The sequence below is a fragment of the Rhinolophus ferrumequinum genome, chromosome 18, assembly GCF_004115265.2.
Source record: "Rhinolophus ferrumequinum isolate MPI-CBG mRhiFer1 chromosome 18, mRhiFer1_v1.p, whole genome shotgun sequence".
Classification (NCBI taxonomy): domain Eukaryota; kingdom Metazoa; phylum Chordata; class Mammalia; order Chiroptera; family Rhinolophidae; genus Rhinolophus; species Rhinolophus ferrumequinum.
The window spans coordinates 27,991,588-28,013,404 of record NC_046301.1 but is presented as its reverse complement, the minus strand read 5'-3'; the positions used below and the strand labels follow the sequence as shown (position 1 = coordinate 28,013,404).

Sequence of the window (21,817 nt, the reverse complement as noted above, 5' to 3'; positions counted from 1 at the left end):
AATACCATTTGGTGGTTTTCATTTAAAGCACAAAGACAACCGGGCAGGAAGTGACAGAGAAGTGCTGCTTTGAGTTTATATCAGAGCATCTTTTTCATAATAATAAATGTATGAAGATTTGCCAGTGTTTGAGCGAAGTGCTGGTGCTGCAAAAAAACAGGGTTTGTTGCTAGATAGCTTTTATGAACATGTCAACAAAAGTATTTAAAACAGAATACCTGTATTTTGCAAACATATTTTCTCTGACGCTATTATAGCTGAATATTCCTAAACCCTAAATCTTCATTTAAAAGTGTCCGTGATTCTTATTGATATGCTTGACAGACAAAGCTCTACCTTAAACTAGGAGCTGTAGATGAACTTTGTATATTCTGTTGTAGTTAAACACAATTGAAAACTGAAAAGGTTCTATGCTGTCTACTTCCAAGACTTTCTGCAGTGCCATATACTTAGTGGGTATTCAATAAATGCAAAAAAAAAAAAAAAATCTTTCTGATATAGATTTCTCTTAATTTCCTATGCAAAATATGTGCTAGTATATCCACATTATCAATATAATTTATTTCCTTTTATATGGGCATCAGTTACTTTGATTTTCCCCAAATAACTTCATGTCTTTGTGAGCTAATTTATGTTAGCCATTATTATAAATTAATTTTGTGACATTCCTTTTATACTAATAAAATCCATCACGAAGCATTCCACAGCATTCTCTGTAGAAATGGGGTTCCAAGTCAGTTATGAGTAGGAATTGAGTCTGGTTGATTGAGAAATTAGTGACAAATCATAGGGGTCTGTGAAAAAAGCTGGCTTCATTAACTTAGGTGGCATCTCCTGCAGTGGCCACATTTCTACCCAGATGAATGATGACGGAGCATATGTTTTCTGACTTCCTTTGCTGTCAATAGGTCTTTGTCTGTAGTTATACCAAAGCTTATGGATCATTTCTTTGAATGGTCTTGTGGTCAGAGTATAGAGAATTGGGTTCAAAGCACTGTTGATAGGCAGAATAAAAATCACGACCCAAGAGGTTATGGTACCTGGAAGAAAAAATTGAAATAGTTTTAGTGTTTATGGATGTCTGCAAGGTATAGAACCCCCTTTTCCTTGTTTCTATCCCAGCCCCCTTTTGAGTCTTTATTTTTCTCCCTTTCATGTCATATAATTGAATACCAAGTATACATGTTTTTCCAGGATGACTTTCCAGGGTGCCAGTGTTTGAGCGAAGTGCTGGTGCTGCAAAAAAACAGGGTTTGTTGCTAGATAGCTTTTATGAACATGTCAACAAAAGTATTTCATTAGGTAGGAATATTTTCTGCCAAGTGATTACATATCATAATATGATTCCATTTTAGGAAAAACAGTATTGTTTAGTATTAAATCATACTTTTTTCAAATGTTTTAATTACTAGATAGTACTAGATAATTACTAGATAGTATTGCTTAGAATATATTGACTTACCTTTAATAAATTTCTTTCTGGTTATTTGGTTTTAAAAATAGGTATGCATTTTTAGGCTTTCGACTAGATAGTTATTTCAGTAAAAACATCTTTGGTAAACCTATCTTTAAAAAATCACTGTAGTATGTACGAAACTACCAAATACTCAGATTTTTATTATAATTTAATTAATGCTATCTTCCTTTGTTGCTTATAAAATGTAAGATATTATCACTGCTAACCATGGGATAAAACAAAATTAAAATTGTTTATCAATTTTTTATATGTGAATATATACTGCACTATGCATACAGTGAACAGGATTTTGCACATTTTAAAATTGTGGTAAAATATGCATAACATAAATTTACCATTTTAATCATTTTTAAGTATATAGTTCAGCAGCATTAAGTACATTCACACTGTTGTGCAACCATCACCACAACCCATCTCCAGAACTTTCTCATCTTGTCAAAGTGAAACTCTGTATCTATTAAACAATAACTCCCCATCCCATCTTTCTCCCAACCCCTGAGAACACCAATTACAAACTTTGTCTTTATGAATTTGGCTACTCTAGTTACCTCCTAGACATGGAATCATACAATGTTTGTCCTTGTGTGATTGGCTTATTTCACCTTGCGTAATGTCTTCAAGGTCCATCCATGCTGGAGTATGTATCAGAATTTCCTCCCTTTATAATATTACATTTTGTGAACACATTTTGTTCACTCACCCATCCACTGTTGACACTGGGTTGTTTCCACATTTTGGGGATTGTAAACGATGCTGCTATGAACACGTATGAATGCCTGTTTGATTTACTGCTTTCAGTTCTTTTGGGTGTATACCCAGTAGTTGAATTGCTGGCCCATATGGTAATTCTGTTTAATTTTATGAGGAGCCACCATTCTGTTTTCTACAGCATCAGTGCTATTTTACATTCCTACCAGCAATGCACAAGAGTACCATTTTCTCCACATCCTCATCAATACTTATTTTCTGTGTTTTTGATAATAGGCATCCTAATCAATATGATGCACATTATTTTTAAATACGAAGCATGTTTCCTTCTCTCATCTCTCATACTCTGGGGTAATGTTATTTGAATTGCTTTGGGCTATGCAATTGTATTCTGGGAAGAAAATGTTCTTACCTTCTGAAATCAATAAAATAATTATTTGATAATCGTTTTGACCTGTTTTCCTTTCTGGTCATCTTAAGCATGGGATTACCAGAATTTCAACACATTGAGTGTAATTTATTTGAGTTATTGTTCCTTTGCTCTAATTGTAATTATGCTTTTAGGCATTGTGGAAAGAACTGAACAGCTTCCTCCCAGTAAACATTTTACTGATGAACAGACTGAAGTACATATAACTCTGATTTATAATTCTTGAAATGAGTTAGTGTTAAGGACCTTAATTTTCTTTCTTAGAGGAACACTGCGGAAACAGATATTATTTCTTTATAGAAAGAAAAAATAAAGTACCTGGTATTTCTACCTGAAGCAGTGAAAGAAATTTCAGTACAAAAATGGGTATCCAGCATAATGCATCGGTAAATACAATAAAGAAGAACCGTTTGGCAAGAATCATTTCTTTTTTAATTTGATTCCGTATTTCAGTTGCTGTTATGGCACTTTGATGAACACTATAAAACATGCTTCCATAGGAAAAAACTATGATGATAAATGCCGCCAAGTTAACACCTATTGAGAACACAAAGATTATTATTCATGTATATAAACATTCTTTCAAAACAAACAAAACACATCATACCCTTAGATGTTATTATTAAGGAGAAAACACAAAGACCATAAAGCATATTAAAATCAGATTATAATGATTCAGTGAATATCCTGGGCCTATTAATTTGATCTTTCTAGTTCTTTTTTCTCATAATTCAATTTCTTTAAGTTACATGTAAAATGTTTTTTTACAAGAGAAAACACTTGTTTGTCTACTCTCAAGCCAAAGACTTACGTGGCTACTTTGAATTTGTTCATATTATAAAGACAAAGAGTTAAAACAGATTTTGCTTAATATTATTAGGATGAATGCATGAAATAAAAGTGTTTAGTGTCTTGTCTTTTATTAAGGTACATCATGTTGGAATTTATATGATAAAGAGAAAATTTAGAAAAAAATTCTCTGGGGGATTTTAATAGATTCTACATCCAATGTCATTGAGATTAAAGATGAAAAGATCTGAAATAAAAATTTGTAAATATTAAAAGGTATAATGAGATTCATATTGTGATTTACTATAACAATTGAATGAAAGAGTTGTTTATAATACATAATTTCTTACCAAGAAAAATTGCCACTGAATAAATCTGGGCTCCGATACTTTCTGTATCTTCTGAATGAAGAGGAAAACATACTCCATTGGTGCCATAGTAGTTTTTGAAAATTTCCTTATTGCTCAATGGAACAAAAGCTACTATAAACCCAATAATCCAAATGAGAATCAGAACTGTGATTGTTCTGCACTTTCTAGGCCTTAAACATCTAAAAGGATACACAATGCAGATATATTTTTCCAATGTCAGAAATGTTAAAAGTAATACTGATACTTCGGTGGACAAAATGGCCAACGATCCCACAAGCTGACAATGAACACTCTCCATCCACAGCTGTGCATGCTTATTGTATTCTCCACGAAACTTTAGGTCAAAGGCTCCAATCACAAATAAATATATTCCCATTAGGCAGTCGGCACCTATAGGGATCAGGAAATTTCACACATTTAGAGAAATAAATAGGTATAATGGAATTATCAATAAGCAGTAATATTTTTAGTATTAGCAAAAGAAATTGCTGAGTTTCTTCTATCTTGGGGGGATCTAATTTTTTATTCTAAGAATTCATTTATGAGTAAGGACTTCTTCAACTGTCTTTGAGAACCACTCTTATAGCTCCCTCCACAGCTAAAATGTGATAATTTCTCTGTTTTCCTCTAATATACCTACAAGTCTGTGAGAGCAGAGATATTGTCTGTTCTGTGATCCCTTCAAGTCCCATGAAAAGTACTGAATAAATGAATAAAATACAATTATGTTGAGCATTTGATTAGGGATAAAATGGGGATGCTACTATTTGGTTTACCTCTTCCACTGAAATTCTCCCAGCTTAACAAGCTAAGGGCATCATACAAAATCCCAGAGGAAAGAATTTATCAGTTGCTGTGATAGAGTAATGACTCTGAATTTTGAGGCCCATAATTTAGAAGATATGAATAATTATGAAGTGCTTTGCATTCAGTACAATTTAGGGGGGCTTACATTATTCAAGCTCTGGCCTAAACAAACCTGTTTGCTGTGATTGTCACTTCCCATTTTTATACCTTTCTCTGTCTCATTTTAGGTTCTCAAACTTCTACACGGAGTTCCTAAAATCACATCACTGTATAAATCCTAAGGCTGATCCTAATCCTTAAACACTGCAGTTATATTCAAGCTTTCACCAGGGAAGTTGAGAATATTTAAAATTTTGTAACTAAGAATACAAAGTAATAAACAATTTCTGAGTTCTGTTTCTTACACACTTTGCAATGCAAAAAAATCCAGCTAGACAGTAGGCTTTACATGGGATTGGGGTGAGATATGGGGCAGTACACATAAAAAAGGAGAACATTATGTAGATTGACACTTGCTTGAGGAATATGGATAAATTATAGGCCACTATAAACACCCTGACAACTGATTTCTTGCTTATTTTTTTTGTAGTCTTCACTAACATAATACCTTGAAATCACATTTCAAAAACTTTATACGACCTAAAAACATTTTCTTACTTAAATACTTCAAATTATGAATGGAAAAGATTCTAGTAGCTCAGAGACTAGAAAAACAACTATCTGTTAACTCAATATCTATGAACTGGACATGCAAACAAAAAAGTATATACAGCTCTTTATGAAAAAAATGTGATCATAAAAGGTTTTATTTATAATAAAATATTTTATATATTTGCTTTCATACTTCCTTATGAGACAAAACTAAGGAATGAAAGCTTCATTAATCTATGTAAAGTGACTGAGTTTTCTTGTTTTAAAAACTTATTTTCTTTCTTATCACTAGAATAATTTTATTTTCATTGTAGTGAATGTGAAAACAACATATGAGCCAAAAGGAGACAAATTTAAAAATCGCATAATTCTACTTTGTTTACTTATTTTCTAATAGCAATGCTTTTCTGTATTTCACAACTATAATTCCTCTTTAACCAGGAAATACTCACAGCAGAGAGACATGATTGACATGGCATGCAGCTTGTTCTCAGACCTGATATAAGGTCGCATGCAAATGACAAAGATGTTTCCAAAGCAAGTAACTGAAGACACAACCCAGACGAACACTCTCTGAATGACGTTTGCCAAGAGATTCTCTAGAGACGAGATTCCATCAGTGTTTGGTTTACAGCTGCGGACATGGGGTGCATATCCACAGTACTGGAATTTCTTAAAATAGCTAATGTACAGAAAGAAGGTAAAACGAGGTTTTAAATGGAATCCAATGTCATTATCCATTAATATTTATTTTCTACATTTTCTCAGTAGAAGGAAAATGTCTGAATACGAGACTCAGAGGAATGTAAAACATTATGGCATCTGAGGGTTTAAACTTCAGTTTACTTCTCTTTAACTTGATTTTAGTTTGTATAATAAAAGAATGTGTGGGTGAGAGCAGCAAATAGGCATAATGAACACCCAAGTGTTAGACATGTCTGAGAATATAAATATCCTGTCAGCATGTGATCAAGGGAATCAGGCAAGGAAACTTTCAGTGTGTTTTTAGTGTTTAGCCCATGTGAATGCACAGGTTACATCACTCCTACTGTTGCTGCAACTGGTCTTGCTTTTTGAGACAGATTCAGTCAGTGCTTTCTCCTCTGCACTTTCACGGCTTTTCTATTATAGAAGTTGTGTGATCTGTGACTACTTGCTAGGATGCCTAGCTCTCACACTAGATTTTGGTACACAATAAGGTGTTCAATAATACTTGTTGAGTGAATTCTTTCATCAATAGAGACCTCCCTGTTGATAAAGACACCACCTGGATAATCAGCAATTACTACTGTGTCCCCACCAACACCAACATTGTTTATTGAGCATTTTCTCTGTTTCAGGAATAAATTCTGCTATCAACTCCATGAGGTAGGTATTAGTATCACCAGGAGGACATGGATCTTCAATGAAGGCAAATTATTTGCGAGGCAATTTTCAAATAAACATCGAAATTGGGATTCAAATTAGATCTAATAGCCTCTAAAGCCATGTACCCTGGCAAAAAACATAAATGATCTTTAGAGTATACAGCGTTTCAGTAATACTACATAAAAGCTTGACAATTGTCGTATACCATCCTGCGGTTTAACTGTTGCTGCCTGGATCCCTAGATCTGCCATGGTTTCTGCTCAATTCAAGTCTGTTTTTTGAGCTGTTTCTTGAATTTTGTGAGCTACACCATTTTCTTCCAATAAACTCTGCTTTGCTTAATTTAGTCAGAGTGTTTTATGCTGTGTTTAACCAAGGAAGCTTGTATAAGCATTCCCTCTGAGGAATTATGGAAGACAAAAACAGAGTGTCCTGTGTTAGATTTAAAATATAAGCAAGATTATAGAGTGGTGGTGGCTGACATGACGCTTTCTAAATTATTGAGAATTAATTACCCAGGCAAAGAGATCGTTTTAATACCTGCTATATAAGATTACACAGAATTAAAGAAAATGTTTCTAAGTCATGGAATCCATGGTATAATGAGATATACTATTGGAATAAAAGATTTTTCAAAGTTTACCACCGTATCCGTACACACTTGCTCCAATCATGCCCTGACATTGCAGGGATGTTCTCCTTAGGAGAACTTCTCCCTTTACAGAAATTCCCCTCCTCCATTTACAGAAATTCTTTATTTATATTTATTTTATGTTGCTTTTATAAATTCCTACTTCTTCATCTGGTGGTGCTTATACCAGGTGAAGCAAATTACTAGCTCTTAGGCAAACATTAATAGCTATGAATGGTAACAGAGCTGAGGAGAACTTAACAAGACAGAGGGTTCCCTCCACGCTAACATGCAAAACTCTCCTTTGATTCTACCACACCGTGGAAAACTAAATATCAACCCACTCAATATCAACACTTTAAGGTTAATTACTGTTTAGGCAAATTCGTAAGTAGACACGTTACTAGATTGGATGCACTGGGTACGGATGTATTAGCGCAAACACGTGGAAACATAAAAGATCAAAATCAAGGGGAAGAGCAAGAAACACATCTGCTTACATGTGAGAGAGATTCAGAAGAGGTCTGAACATCCTCTGTTGGATATTTGAAATTTCAATTCCTTCTAGGCTGCTAAAAATATCAAATTAATCATCAGAATAATATATGTTACACAGGGTTTATAATAAAATGACTTTTTGTGAAAGACAATTTAATAAAATGCTGTTAGTTAACACTTACTCTGAGCCAAAAAATTCATATTCAGCCCGCCCTAGGCACTTCCCCAACTCCTCTTTGTTTCTATTTGTACACATATGTGTCTCTTAATTGAATTGTTTGGATCCACATAGATCATGGCACAATGCTTTGTGCACTGGAACTACTCCAATAACTATTTGTGGAATAAATGAACAATTATTACCTTTTAAACAATATTACAATAGCAGAGGAGTTTTATATTTTTTGAAATTTTTCTAATAATTTTTAAATAAATTTTTTCCAATATTAATGTCATTTTACTGAGGGAACACTTAAATGAACTGAAGCTTATCTTTTAAGGCAATTCTTAGACCCTGAAAGATTTTTTTTTTTGCGGGGGGGAGGAGGTACCAGTAATGATTTATATAATCTAGAATATTCCATTTTGGGATAAAGATGGCTATATAAATTCTTAGAAACCAGAGCTAATGGAGGAATGAATATGCATAGATGCCTTCAGAGGATCAAAGCAAACAATCCAATATAAGCTCCTGGTGATTACAGAAAAATACAAAAATGATTCTTCATTGCCTAATTTTTAGTTTATAAATACATAAGATAAAACTAATAGCTTATCTGTTTGTTCATAGCCCAGCAAGCATTGATCTTATATGGTTTGGTGGAGCTTAACTAATATCCTGGAAATACAGCTTCTCATTTGAAAAATTCTATAAATCTTATTTTATAGAATTTATTAGCTACTAGTATATAAATAACAATTTCATCATAAAACTATCTGCATAAGTGTATACTTACAGAGAGTTGAGTTTAATAAGATAATCAAATTGATTTGCTTGAATTTTCTGGATTGGGTTATAGGAAAGATTCCTGTATTTTTTTTTTTAAAAAAAAGAAACAATAGGTCATTTCTAGAAACTGCTTGAGTAAAGAGAAAATGTATCTGTTGACTTTGGGTTACTTTTAAACATTAACAAAAAAAGTACAGTAATATCACTTCCCTCATTGGGTTCATCGAACATTTAAATGAATTAATGGAGATAAGAAAAACACTTAGAACAACAGAGCCTGGCTCTTAGTAAGTACTCTATGATTGTGTTAGTGATAGAGAGAGAGTTAAGACAACTTGAGCATAAAGGTGAAATTGTTAAGAAATGGCTCATAGCAGACAAGTGGTAGGGAACCCAGAGAGAAACCACACGCACTTCACATTTTACCTAGGATAAGATGTGCCTTAAATAAAAGAAAAATAACCTTATTTCGTCAAAATTGGAATTAATAGAATCACATTTAATATTTTTTACATAAATCGTATATCAAGAGTGGCATATTATAGTAGCAATTTGTGAGACATAAAATGATAAATAAAAGGCTATATAGCTAGGAACAAAGAGGTAGTCTAGCGTGACAGTATAGCCAAATTTAAATGTAGAAAATTTCAGAATTTTTGTGAAACAACACCTTGAAACAAGAATTATTGATTAAAGAGAGCTTCTCAGGGCAAGTTCTCCTTTTAAGAAATTTATTCTAGATTAGACCATTAGTTAGGTGGGGGAGCGGGAGGGGGATGCTGCTGGGAGATGGGGATTACAAAAAAAAGGAAAGAGAGGAAGAATGACAACGAAAAATGAGTTGTATAAAAGAAACAAATCTAGGAATAGAAGGAAACTATATTAACATAGTAAAGGCCATACATGAGAGCATAGCCTTTCAGTAGTGAAATTCTGAAAGATTTTTCTCTAAAGTCAGAAACAAGGATTCGGCTTTCGCCACCTCTATTCTACGTAGTACCGGAAGTCATAGCCACATAATTAGGCAAGAAAAAGAAATAAAAGACGTCCAAATTGGAAAGGGAGAAGTAAAATTACTTCTGTTCATAGATGACATGATCTAACATGTAGAAAACCCTAAAGATTTGATACACACACAAAATAAAACTGTTAGAACTAATAAATTCAGCAAAGTTCCCCAATACAAAACCAATGTACAAAAATCAAACACATTTCTATACATTAACAATGAATAATCCAAATATTAAATTAGGAAAGCAATTTCTTTTATAATACTATCAAAAGGATAAAATACTTAGGAATAAACTGAATAAAGGTGAAAGACTTGTACTTTGAAAACAAAATGCTGCTGAAAGAAATTAAAGAGGACACCAATAAATGGAAAGACATGCTATATGATCCAGCAGCTGTACTTCTGAGGCTATACACTGAAAAGAATTGAAAGCCAGGTTTTGAATTGATGTTTTCACACCCATGTTCATAGAAGCATTACTCACAATAGCTAAAAGGTGGAAACAACCCAAGTGTCCATCAGTGGATGAATGGATAAACACAATATGGTATATACACGCAATGGATTTTATTCTGAACAATAATATTAATTTATTAATTATAAAATTAAATATAATTAACAATTTGATATTATATTATTGTTCAGAATAATAATACTCAGAAATTTTGACACATGCTACAACATGGATGAACGTTGAAGACATTATGCTAAATGAAATCAGCCAGTCACAAAAGGACAAATATTGTATGATTCCACCTATATGGGGTACCTAGGGTCGTCAAATTCATAGAGACAGAACATAGAATGGTGGATGTTAGTATGTGTGGGGGCGTGAGGGAGAAGTATTGTTTAGTAGGTATGGAGTTTCAGTTTGGAAAGATAAAAAAGTTCTAGAGATAGATGGTGATGACAGTTGCACAACAATGTGAGTGTACTTAATGCCACTGAACTGTATACTTAAAAAGAATTAAAACGGTAAATTTTATTTGCATATATTTTACCACAATTTAAAACATAAAAAAAATTTTAAAATAAAGAAATGAAGTGACAAAATTCTTACAATTTTGAGAGCTCCTTCAGATTCTTAAATACATGCGGTGAAAGATTTTCAATCTTATTACTTCCTAAATCCCTAGGGAAATAATTGCAAACATGTCATACTATTTTCTTAAGACTTTATTTATTGTTCTATAATTTAGTAGGAAACCATTACACCACTTTAACAATGCTATTAATGAGTTATATTAATTATCAGAAGTCTAAAATTTTTTAAAAAGGGAGTAAAATGGGAAAAGATAAAAATGTCCCAATTCATTACTCCCTCAGAGACAAATACGAATACTTGATGGTATTTGATCTGGTTATCATAGGTACAATTTTCTAATTCCATTAATATATGTATTGTGCCTCTTTCCTTCCTTCCTTCTTTCCTTCCTTCCATATTAGAGTAGGAATATGGTTTAGAAATTTAAGTTTTCTTTTGCTTGGATTTATTGTGATTTTAAAATTGAAGTGCATTATTTCAGGAGCAGGTTTCTTTCACAGCTGATATCTACTGGATCGTGCATACTCCTAGGGCAGGATATTTTGTGTGTTAGCTTATGTATGTATAGAGGTTGGATTGCCTAATATGGTGTGACTTTGTAGCTTAGTTGTAAGAAGATTTTTGACCATAGTTGCTCTTGTGGTTGCTTTGACAGTGGCAGCTCTCATGAGAAAGGCTTCAGATTCTACTGAACAAAATAATGTTTCAATAGGCTTGAATTCTCCATAGTGATCAAGAGATGCTAACAGAAAGTCTACCCATTTTCCCAGTCCATCTCCAAATCCTGTTGGTTGCCACAGGGAGAGGCAGAATAGATATTTTTGTTATGTAAATTGGTTCTTATAAGTCAAGAGTTAGATTATTCAACTTGGAAGAGAAGGATAGTTTTAGATTGAGTTTTTAAAAATTAAAAATAAATATCTAATATAATCTAATAAATATCATAAATGTCTTTGCTGTAAATGTTTTATTTTCGTACTGTCATCTGAACCTCGAGACTATTCATTATTTACATATTTCTGGGTGAATGACTTATGAAGATAAATTGTTCTGATGTGATAGTCAAAGGAATCTTTCCAAAATTCCATCCCTTTCTTTAAATTCTTTGATAACTCACTGTTGCCTAAAAGATAAAATAGAAACTGCTTAAAAAGTCTTTAAATATTGAAATGCCTTGCCACTGTCTATCTTTCCAGCTTAATTTTCTACCACTTTCTATTCAGCCAAAATGACTTCCATCATGGCCGGAGAGCACTTCAGTGTTCTAACCGCCATGTTTTTTGCGTGGGTGCTTCCTTCTGCCTGTAATAAGCTTTCCTTTTTGTCCTGCTGGAGAACTCATCATCCTTCCAAATGCTGCTCAAATGCCACTCCTCTGTGAGGAGGGAGGTTAGATGTTCTCTACTCTGTTCTCCCACATACTCCGTGTGCACACTTCCATCATAGCACGTCACATGTCACATTATATTTCTGTACATACGTGCTCCTCTTCTGAAGGATGTGAGTTCTCTGAGTGTAAGAACTACACCTATTCATCTTGGACTATCCAGTATCTAGCTTAGTTTTGGACTAGCTATTCTTTTCTTTTTCTTTTTTTAAAAATGTATTAGTGTATAGTTGTCATACAATGTTATATTGGTTTCAGGTGTACAACACAGTTGGCCTAGCTGTTCTTTCTATCCCCAACTAGGAGACTATTAATAGACTGAATCTGTCTGCTTCATATTTAGGTAAAAGTGGCGGCAGTTCCAGTTTCTTGTATGGGAAGCCAAGAAAAACATCGATCATGTTAGTGAGACGATGTAAAAAACAGATTTAGAGTAGTCCACTAGGATACGTAAACTTCAATATCATGTGCAACAGTTCCTGGTGGGAGTGCTGGTTTTGGCTACAGAGCAAATTCTGACATCTAGTTCTTACATCATGAATCAAGCAATGGGATACTGTGGGCCAGATCTTAAGTGACATGTGACAGGACCATTTTTTTTCAGTTTCAGCTCAGGAAAGTTAGTCTTAACTTAATTGGACTCAAGAGCCACATCTGAATGGGCTCGAGAAACACATTATCACCTAGAATAGTTAACTATAAAAGCACAAATGAATTCAAGCACATGGCAAAGATTTTCTGCCACTAGAACAAAAGTCTGCTGTGACAAGTGAATCCTGATTGTTGCCGGTTTATTTGTCCTACTTAACTCTGTTGATGGGATCAGGCCTGGAGGGGCACAGAGCATAGTCCCACCTTTTCTCAAAATGAGAGTCGTGTTCTCATTTTCGATCTAGGCCCATCCATTTAAAACCACTGCCTCTTAGAAAACATTCCATGGCCATCCCTGTAAATCTGACTTTTCAGGCCAGAGTTTAATATAGGATTTGGCGGGCTTTAGGCAGAACTAATTATTGGCCTTGGTTACCCTCACTGTTGCTCTTTCCTTTACCTCTGAACCTGAAATAGCACTGGTTATGGACTAAGGTGTTTGTGTTCCATGTTCATCAATGGCTACTGATAACCACATAAACCTGCACCGTACTGCCACCATGAGGGTAAGGATTTAGAGGAATTGCCATCTTATAGTCAGATAGTGGTTTCAAGTAGGATAAAAGGAGGGGAACTATGGATCCCTTGACTAACTCATATTTTAATGGCTAGATAATGCCTTTGTATCACCTACAGGACTCTCTCCCTACTATTGAGAATAAAATAATTTCCTATGTGCTACAGATAGGGTCCTATTGCCAGATACCAGGAGTTGTTACAACAGAGGCTTGGTTCTAAGATCTATGCATAGAGATTTTCTTGCACATTTTATGAATGATTGGCATTTTATACTAAAAAATATTACAGGCTAATGGTTATGTGAAAAACATTGGGGTTTCTATGGCTTGTTTCTATGTCTTGGAGCAGAATGCAGGATTGTTTCTTGAGGAATATTCCTGCTTAAGGCATATGTATCCCTTCCACCTGTCTCAGTATGCAGGTAAGGTTTCCAGAGAAACATTCTAGATATGTTTTTAATTTTTATGAAAATGTTTTAATAAATGAATGTTCTGCCCAGTTAATGGACAAAACGGTCTACACTCCCGATTCTTTCCAGAAAACACAAAATCAAATTAGTTGCAAGCCCACACGTTAGCAAAAACTCAACTGAAAAAATTATATATATATATAAAAAAAATTGTCTGAAAGAAATGAACTTCATCCATTGTTCAACATATATTTTATTCTGACAATCAGCTCCTATGTGCTTGAACCACAATGCTTTGGCTTCTCACAGAGTGTTTTAATACCCTTTGGAATTGTGTCATTGATTTTTTAAAAGGGACATTATAAATAGCTGATTTAACTAATCTCTCTCTTCCATCCTTATAGGTTGGGATGTTATCCATGGCGGTGTCTAATTTCTTTATGGATCTAAGAATATCCTTTGGTTTCAGAATCGACAAAGTAGAGTCTTGTTAATTTATAGTCTCTGAATCTTAACTATTTAAGAAACTTAAAAGACAAATGTGCTGTCCCTCTAACAGTGGAACAGAGTGGTTGGTGTAGGATGCATTCTATTTGTTAAATTTACCCTAACTTTATTCTTTTCTGCATCTATGTTTCCTTTACCTCACTTTCTTCAAGTATTTATTTCATATTTTTCTTTAATGAACACTTTTTATAAGCTATCAGAATTCCTTTGTGTTTTGAGGTGTATATAAATCACGCTAGGAAAAGAGATAATAAGTATTTCTTAATGTATAGAAGTATACATGTGTAACAAGTATGAACTAAACAGTAGAAATAAAATTTTTATCAATATATGTTTAATCAAACTTACAATTCATGTAGTTTCTGGAGAGGTGCAAAAGCATTTTCCTTTATGTGATTAATTTTGTTTCTCTTCATTCTCCTGAAAGTAAAAAAAAATACACTGTAGCTTCTTGAGGTAACTGATAAATGAGTTTTTAGAAAGGAGATTAATAACCTGCAAAACCAAAGGTAATTACATATAGTGCATTTTTCACATCAAAATATTTGAAGTGGTATGGTAATGTACCCAATCTAATTTTGATCTTAAATTTCCCAAATCTTTTAATGATGATAAAAATGAAGTATTATTCAAATTTTAAAGTGAAATAAGGAAGAGCTTTGCAAGGGAACTAGTAAAATCTCAACTGTTGAGAACACAGACTGAGTATTATACGCACAGGTAGCCGTTTTAGAGTTTGTTCTTTAGTTGGCGTAACATGTCTGTCTAACAAAGTACCCCCACATGATATTTATCACTCATACACATTTGTAATTTAGGGTGGAGTTGCCTAAGAAAATCTAATCTAAGCTGGACCAATTTAGGTCTCTAGTTTGGGATGTTGAATCCGATTGTAACTTTTGACAGGTCATTTCTGCACAGTTCTCATGTATACGAGGTCTGACAATTAAGTTCGCGAATTTGTTGCAATGATGATGCTAACCGTTTTTGATACCAGAGGGATTATTCATTATGAATTTGTACCAACTGGACAAACAGTTAACCAGGTTTACTATTTGGAAGTGCTGAAAAGGCTGCGTGAAAAAGTTAGATGACCTGAACGTTTCGCCAACAATTCATGGCTCTTGCATCACAACAATGTACCAGCTCACACAGCACTGTCTGTGAGGGAGTTTTTAGCCAGTAAACAAATAACTGTATTGGAACACCCTCCCTACTCACCTGATCTGGTCCCCAATGACTTCTTTCTTTACCCAAAGATAAAAGAAATATTGAAAGGATGACATTTTCATGACATTCAGGACATCAAGAGTAATATGAGGAAAGCTCTGACAGCCATTCCAGAAAAAGAGTTCCAGAATTGCTTTGAAGGGTGTTCTAGGCACTGGTGTCAGTGCATAGCTTCCCAAGGGGAGTGCTTTGAAGGTGACTGTAGTGATATTCAGCAGTGAGGTATGTAGCGCTTTTTCCACGATGAATTCGCGAACTTAATTGTCTGATCTTGTATGAGCAAGCATAAAGAACTACCTCATAGAAAAAGGATTTCCAATTCTTTAAATATTGTGTAACATGCTTGGAAATTGTCCCATCCTTAAGTATTTATTTCCTCCCAGCACTCCAAACCATTACTACCTTATCCTAGTATCCCTGGACCAGAAAAGCACAAGCACCTGCCAAGAGGATACTTGTAAATGATTGCTTCATTTAGAGGTTTCCTTAAAAATCAGCATAAGTAGAACAAAAAAGAGGTTTTAAGTTATTTTCTTCAAGTGCAATTTGGTTTCCTTTGGACAATTAACATGAACTATTTGTTTTTTTTTTTTTAAGGTGGGCACAGCTCACAGTGGCCCATGCAGGGATCGAGCCAGCAACTTTGGTGTTATTAGCACAACACTCTAACCAACTGAGCTAACTGGCCACCCAATATGAACTATTTTGCATGACTAATATAGAGCATCCTGCATTTGAAGACTGCTGAACGCATTGAGGAAGAGTTCAGAAACAGTTTGAAAAACACTATTCTGGAAAAATAAACTGCAAATGAGGCAGCTGTATTTTTATATTGAGGAAAGCCCCAGCACCCTTCACTCTCATGGAAGAGACAATGCGAATTTAAAACAGGACCGAGAGGCATAAGAAGAAATTATACTCAATAACTTTCTAAGGTTTATTCCCGTGTTCACAATTACGAGTATATATACTCAGTGGTGTAAACATCCTGCAGTATTTTTTTTCATTTTGATTGTAATTAATTCCCCCCTCGTTCCCACGATCTTTGCAGTAATGATTTGCAAAGGGCAAACACTGTCATAGATTAAGACTTTAACTTAGTGTTTCGCAAACTGAGATCCAAGGACAGACTCTAGGTCATCTATGTGAATCTCTTTCCATTAAAATGGGTATTACTTAAGTTGAGAAAAACATGTCTCAGATAATAGTGTCGTTGTGATGATTTATGTATGTTGTGAATCTGGGGCTACCCTTAGCTTGTACTTTCATAATTTTGCCCATGTGCTTCAGTTTCAAAAAACTTCAAGTCAAGAAGAAACATTTGCCATAATTACTATGCATGTTTACGCTAGCTTCTGTTTACATAAATGATTCATTTTGTTTGTAAAGAGATATAACATTATTTGAAAGGATGAAACATTACTTACAAAGTAGTTAAACCACTGCAGGAAATAAAAGTCAAATTTCTTAAATTATGGATATGGTTGCCTTCAAAGTCCCTGAAACATAAAAATAAAAGATGGTAAAGCTAAATTTTAATCATAGATAGCAATAAATTGGTTGAGGATTATCTGCTTCCTAATAAAATCTTTTTTCATGTAGTGTTTATATAGAGTCTTACATGGAGCCACTTACATAATAGCTGAAATAATATATATATATGTTTAATGTTCCTTTTTCTGTGTTAATAGTGAAAATTGGTTGAGTCACATCTGTGTCACATGTTCATATGGGCCCGTATGTCATCCTGAGAAATGTGAAGAGAATGAGAAGTCAAATTGAAAACCTCTGCTATGGCAAATAATGATTTTATTAACAGAGATTTAATAGTGAACGATATTAAACATCTGTCCAGAGTTACCAATGGCATTTGTCTAAGTGGTCTGTCTCTATTTTGCTGCAGCCTACAGAAGATCCTATTATTGTTACAGAAGCTGCTACTGCCAAAACAATGTTTAGCCTCTACCTCCCTTGCCTAAACACTCCCCGGAAAAATTTCTCAATAGCCTTTACCACTGAGAATATCCTTGTTTGCTGTATTCCATTGTCACACAGGCCAGTGCAGAGGGAGGCCCACAGGCTGCCCTTGGCCGTCCACTCTGAGTTCAGAGAACTGAATGTAAATCCTACTTGAGCTCCTCTCTGATGTGATGCCATATCACCATCGGGAGCCTAGTCTGAGCAGCAACAGGTGTCAGACATTTTGTTTATCTGTCTCTTTTTCATAGTTATATTTTATGGCATCTCTTTTATCTTATCAGTAGGTTTACAGTGCAAGTTTGTAGAACAGAGTTAGCTGAGGTTAGGGATATACTTTCAAAAGTAAATGCTGGTCCTTAATCTACTCAGTGTACCCCAACATTTAGTTGACTGGTTCACCATATAACATACACATAGAGCTATAGAAATAATAGCGATTCAAATATATGAACATAAGTGTTACACAGCTACCAACATCTGTAAGGGGAACATGGGTGGCATTAATAGAAGTATATTCTGCTACTATGCTACATCTGTGATAGTTTTACTTTGGGCACTGCAATAAAAAACTGACTTTGACAAATCAAAGTATATTAGAAAGATCTGGAGGTAAGCGGTCTAGAAATTAAGTCAATCAAGGAAAAGGGTGTATTTATACCAGAGAGGAGCAAAACAAGAGAGATATATTTGAAGTCAGGCCATAGAAGATATGGAATGTTTTTATGTTGCATCAGATTGCAAAATTTACTGGTTGAAGGACACAAAACATTTTAAATTTAAGCTAGCAATCGATGGTGTCCAGAGAATAAGCTTCTTATCACTATAGATATTTAACAGAGGTGATAAACCATAACTCAAGCATTTTGTATACAGGATTTCTGCACTATGTGGAATACCATATTAAAATCTTAAATCTTGATTCTAGATCACCTTTGTAAGGACAAATTTCTATCATTCTATTAAATTGGAAAACTAAGCACTTATAGTACCACTTTTTTTTGGTTGTTAGGTTTGGCCAAGGCTTTTGGCCTCTCATAATGTATGTTGTCAGTGACAGAGACGACTTCCTTTTCCTGTTTTATTGCTGTTACCACAAATCTTCCACCAGGTGGGGATGCTCTCTCAAACCTCACAAAATATCTTTAGGTGAGTTGATGTTAGCTACTTACATAAACCTTTTTTTTTCTAGTAAGCTAGCAAAAATATTTAAGTTAGTATTAATTTATTAATTTGTAAAAATAAAGTAGGAGGCACAGATGAGGCATACATGAGGGACTTTTGATTAAATTGTTAGTTTTAATTCATTTTCAGTTTATTTTAACCTTGAGTTGTAAATTTGCTCTGGCTTTCTTCCTAAAATTAGAAGTTTTAGGCCTTGTTACTGAGGGATCTGGTTTGCAATATACATAGTAGCCGAGACATACAAACTGCTTCTTGTTTCCTAGCTCCAAACTCTAAGGTAGCTAATAAGGGGTGTTTTTCTTACCTTTTCTCTAGATCCCGTTTCCAACTTATAAGTCTCTGAACCTAACCATTTTGTTTTTCCCTTTATACACGGCAGAACTAGCTGAAAATGAAAATTTGGTTCTTCCATCTGAAGAGCAACAATAACAAAAACCAAAACCACCAATAATCTTGCCTGTTTCTTTTCAACTTCCTCTCATATCCCCTAGTGGCATTTTAAATATGTAAATCTCCTTAACCTCTACATCCTCCCCTACCTTTTAAACATTTCTGGCTTCTATTTCACAGAGAAAATTGAGGTAATCAAGGAGGGAAAGCCCTTGACTTGCTACCCCACAGCTATAAACTTACCTGTAAATGTACCTGGTCTCCTTCTAGTCTCAGAGGAAGAGATGACCCTTCTCCTGCTTTAGGCTAATCCCTCCATCTGTTTTCTTGAGTTTGGTTTGTGTATGTGTATGTCCTAAAATATATGGTGAATTTTGGTGAATGTTCTTTGGGCATTCTTTGTTTGCAGGTTTATATCTGTTAGGATTAGGTGCAGATACACATAACAGAGATCCAACTATAACAGCATAACTACACAAGGAATTTTTTTTCAAGGAAAAGAATCTAGAGTTAGGCAGTCCAGGGCTAGTACGGTAGTTTTTCAAGGTTGTTAGAAACCCAAGATCTTTCACATTCACCGTTCTGATGTCCATGTCTTCATGGTCCAAGATGGTGCTAAAGCTCAGCCATCATATCCATTTGTTTTCTGGATAAGGAAGGAAAGGAAGGGTCTGCCTTTTCCTCTGTAAGGCAATTTCCCAGAAGTTTTTCTTCCACATCATTGGTTAGAGATTAGTCACATGGCTATATCTAGATGCAGGGAAGTCTGGGAATATAATATTTCAGGTGGGCACATTGCTGTCCCAAATAAACCAGTTCTGTTATTGAGAAGGGATACTGCAGTTTGATATACATCAATTAGTGTTAACTCATTAATTATGTTAGTTCTCCATATCCTTTTATGGTTTTACTTGATCTTTCATGAACTGAGAGAGGTGGATTATCTCTTACTGCTATGTATGCCTATTTTTCTTTTTTGTTTTGGTTGTTATATGAATTAATTTGGTGCATATAAACTCAAAATGTAATTTTTTAATTGAAAATTGCACACTATTGCGTTAAATGTCCTCCTTAGCGTTAATGCAAATTGGGCAGAATTCTATTTAGACAAAACATATGATGCCTGCTTTTTTTTTTGGTTTGCATTGACATGCTCACTTTTGACTACTTTTTCAGTTTTAATATTTCTTAATCACTTACTTGTAGTTGTATTTTTTTGTAAATAATACTGAGTTAGGTTTTGCTTTGTGAGCCAATTTGAAATTTTTTTTCTTTTTAATAGGTACGTTTAACCCATCTATGTTTATTGCTATATCTAATACTGATCTTAATCTGCTATTTGAAAATATTATTATATGGTTTTATAGGTTAAAAAACATTCAACAAAAAATTTGGTTAAAAAAATTTTTTTCTTTTAATATTTAAAAAGATGTGTATACTCTATCAATTACCTTAATAACTAGAACTTTACCTAGTACACTGTATTTTCTCTTTCTTAGGGAATAACAATACTTACTAATTTTCCATTATAAGAAATGATGAAATAAATATATACTGTCTTCTTTTCTGCTTTTCTACCTCTCTCTAACCATACGATTTTGATCAATTATATGCTTTTTATTAATGTTCACATTAGGAATGTCAACTATCCACATATTGGTGGATTTGTTGGTTTTAAATGACATCTTTTGACTCCTAAGTATTTTTCTTTATAGCTCTAGCCTTGTCACTTTATTCATTTTGAAACTGCTTATTCACTTAAGATTATTATGTCTTCTTACTGAATTGACCCTTTTATCATTATGTGATATTCCCTTTCTATCCCTGGTGATAGATTCCTTTTTCTGAAGTCTATTTTTCCAATATTAACTTAACCCCTCTCCAGTTTTTTTTTTTTAATTAGTGTTGCATGTCTTATCTTCATTTTATACTATGTAATATCCCTGTTTTATCTGGCTGCCTTAAGTTTTCTTCTTTATCTTTGGTTTTCAGCAGTTTGAGTATAATTCGTCTAGTTCGTTTGTTTGCTTATTTTTTCTACTTCTGCTTGGGTGTTTTTGAGGTTCTTAGATTTATGGTTTGCTGTATTATATTAATTTTGGAAAATTCTTGGCCATTATCTCTTCAGATATTTCCTCTGTACTGTCCTCCCTCTCTTCTTTTTCTGCAACTTTATTTACACATTTGTTAGACAATTTTATATTATCCTGCAACTTTTGGATTCTCTGTTCCATCTTTACTCTCTTTCCTCTTTTTGATTAAGAATTGAAAGCTTTCTATTGACCTATCTTCAAGATCATTGATTCTTTCCTCAGCTGTGTTCAGTCTGCTGTTAAACCTGTTGAAGTAATTCTTGATTCTTGTTAATAGCTTCCATCTCTTTGTTGATGTATCCACGTGTTCATGCATATTGTCCACCTTTTCCACTATATCATTTAATTATTAATATAAGTATTTTAATTTCCCTTTTTGGTGGTTGTAACCTCTGAGTTATCTCTGGGTCTGGTTCTGTTGATTGCTTTATAATTTGACAGTGGATTTGTTTTCTTGTTCTTTTAGGGAGGAGGCTTTCTCAGCATTGCTGTTCCCCCTGCCCAAGAAGCCCCATCCCAGGTGAGCACTACCCACTGCTCTGTAGCAGTGCAGATCCTGGGCTGGACAGGTTTTTCTGCCCCTTCCCTTGGAGTAGAGAGCTTTTGCTTCCACCTCTCCTTTAGAAGCAGTGGATTCTATGCATGACCCTGGCTGTGGGAGATTTTCTGTCCCTCTCCCAGTGGCTTAAAACTTTTGCTTTGTAAAAGGGAAGTCTAGAGAAGAAGGTGGGGC

The 21,817-nt window shown here is 34.2% G+C and overlaps 1 protein-coding gene across 8 annotated transcripts in view; it reads right to left on the bottom strand.

The window, feature by feature from the left end:
- Nucleotides 1-264: 264 nt before the first annotated feature.
- The window catches only part of RXFP1 (relaxin family peptide receptor 1), an 87,009-nt gene continuing 65,456 nt past the window's right edge, over nucleotides 265-21,817 (bottom strand). Inside the window, exons 10-19 of one of the 8 annotated variants that reach the window (XM_033134501.1) lie at nucleotides 16,867-16,938; nucleotides 16,102-16,104; nucleotides 14,558-14,626; nucleotides 10,752-10,823; nucleotides 8,687-8,758; nucleotides 7,733-7,804; nucleotides 5,686-5,915; nucleotides 3,755-4,165; nucleotides 2,934-3,152; nucleotides 265-1,040 (exon numbers count right to left, since the gene is read on the bottom strand). In XM_033134501.1, coding sequence (XP_032990392.1) covers nucleotides 739-1,040; nucleotides 2,934-3,152; nucleotides 3,755-4,165; nucleotides 5,686-5,915; nucleotides 7,733-7,804; nucleotides 8,687-8,758; nucleotides 10,752-10,823; nucleotides 14,558-14,626; nucleotides 16,102-16,104; nucleotides 16,867-16,938 — 1,522 coding nt within the window. In that variant the 3' untranslated portion in view covers nucleotides 265-738. Of the gene's footprint in view, nucleotides 1,041-2,933; nucleotides 3,153-3,754; nucleotides 4,166-5,685; nucleotides 5,916-7,732; nucleotides 7,805-8,686; nucleotides 8,759-10,751; nucleotides 10,824-14,557; nucleotides 14,630-16,101; nucleotides 16,105-16,866; nucleotides 16,939-21,817 lie in introns of all 8 variants that reach the window. The other 7 variants (XM_033134503.1, XM_033134500.1, XM_033134506.1 and 4 more) reach the window with 7 other exon arrangements.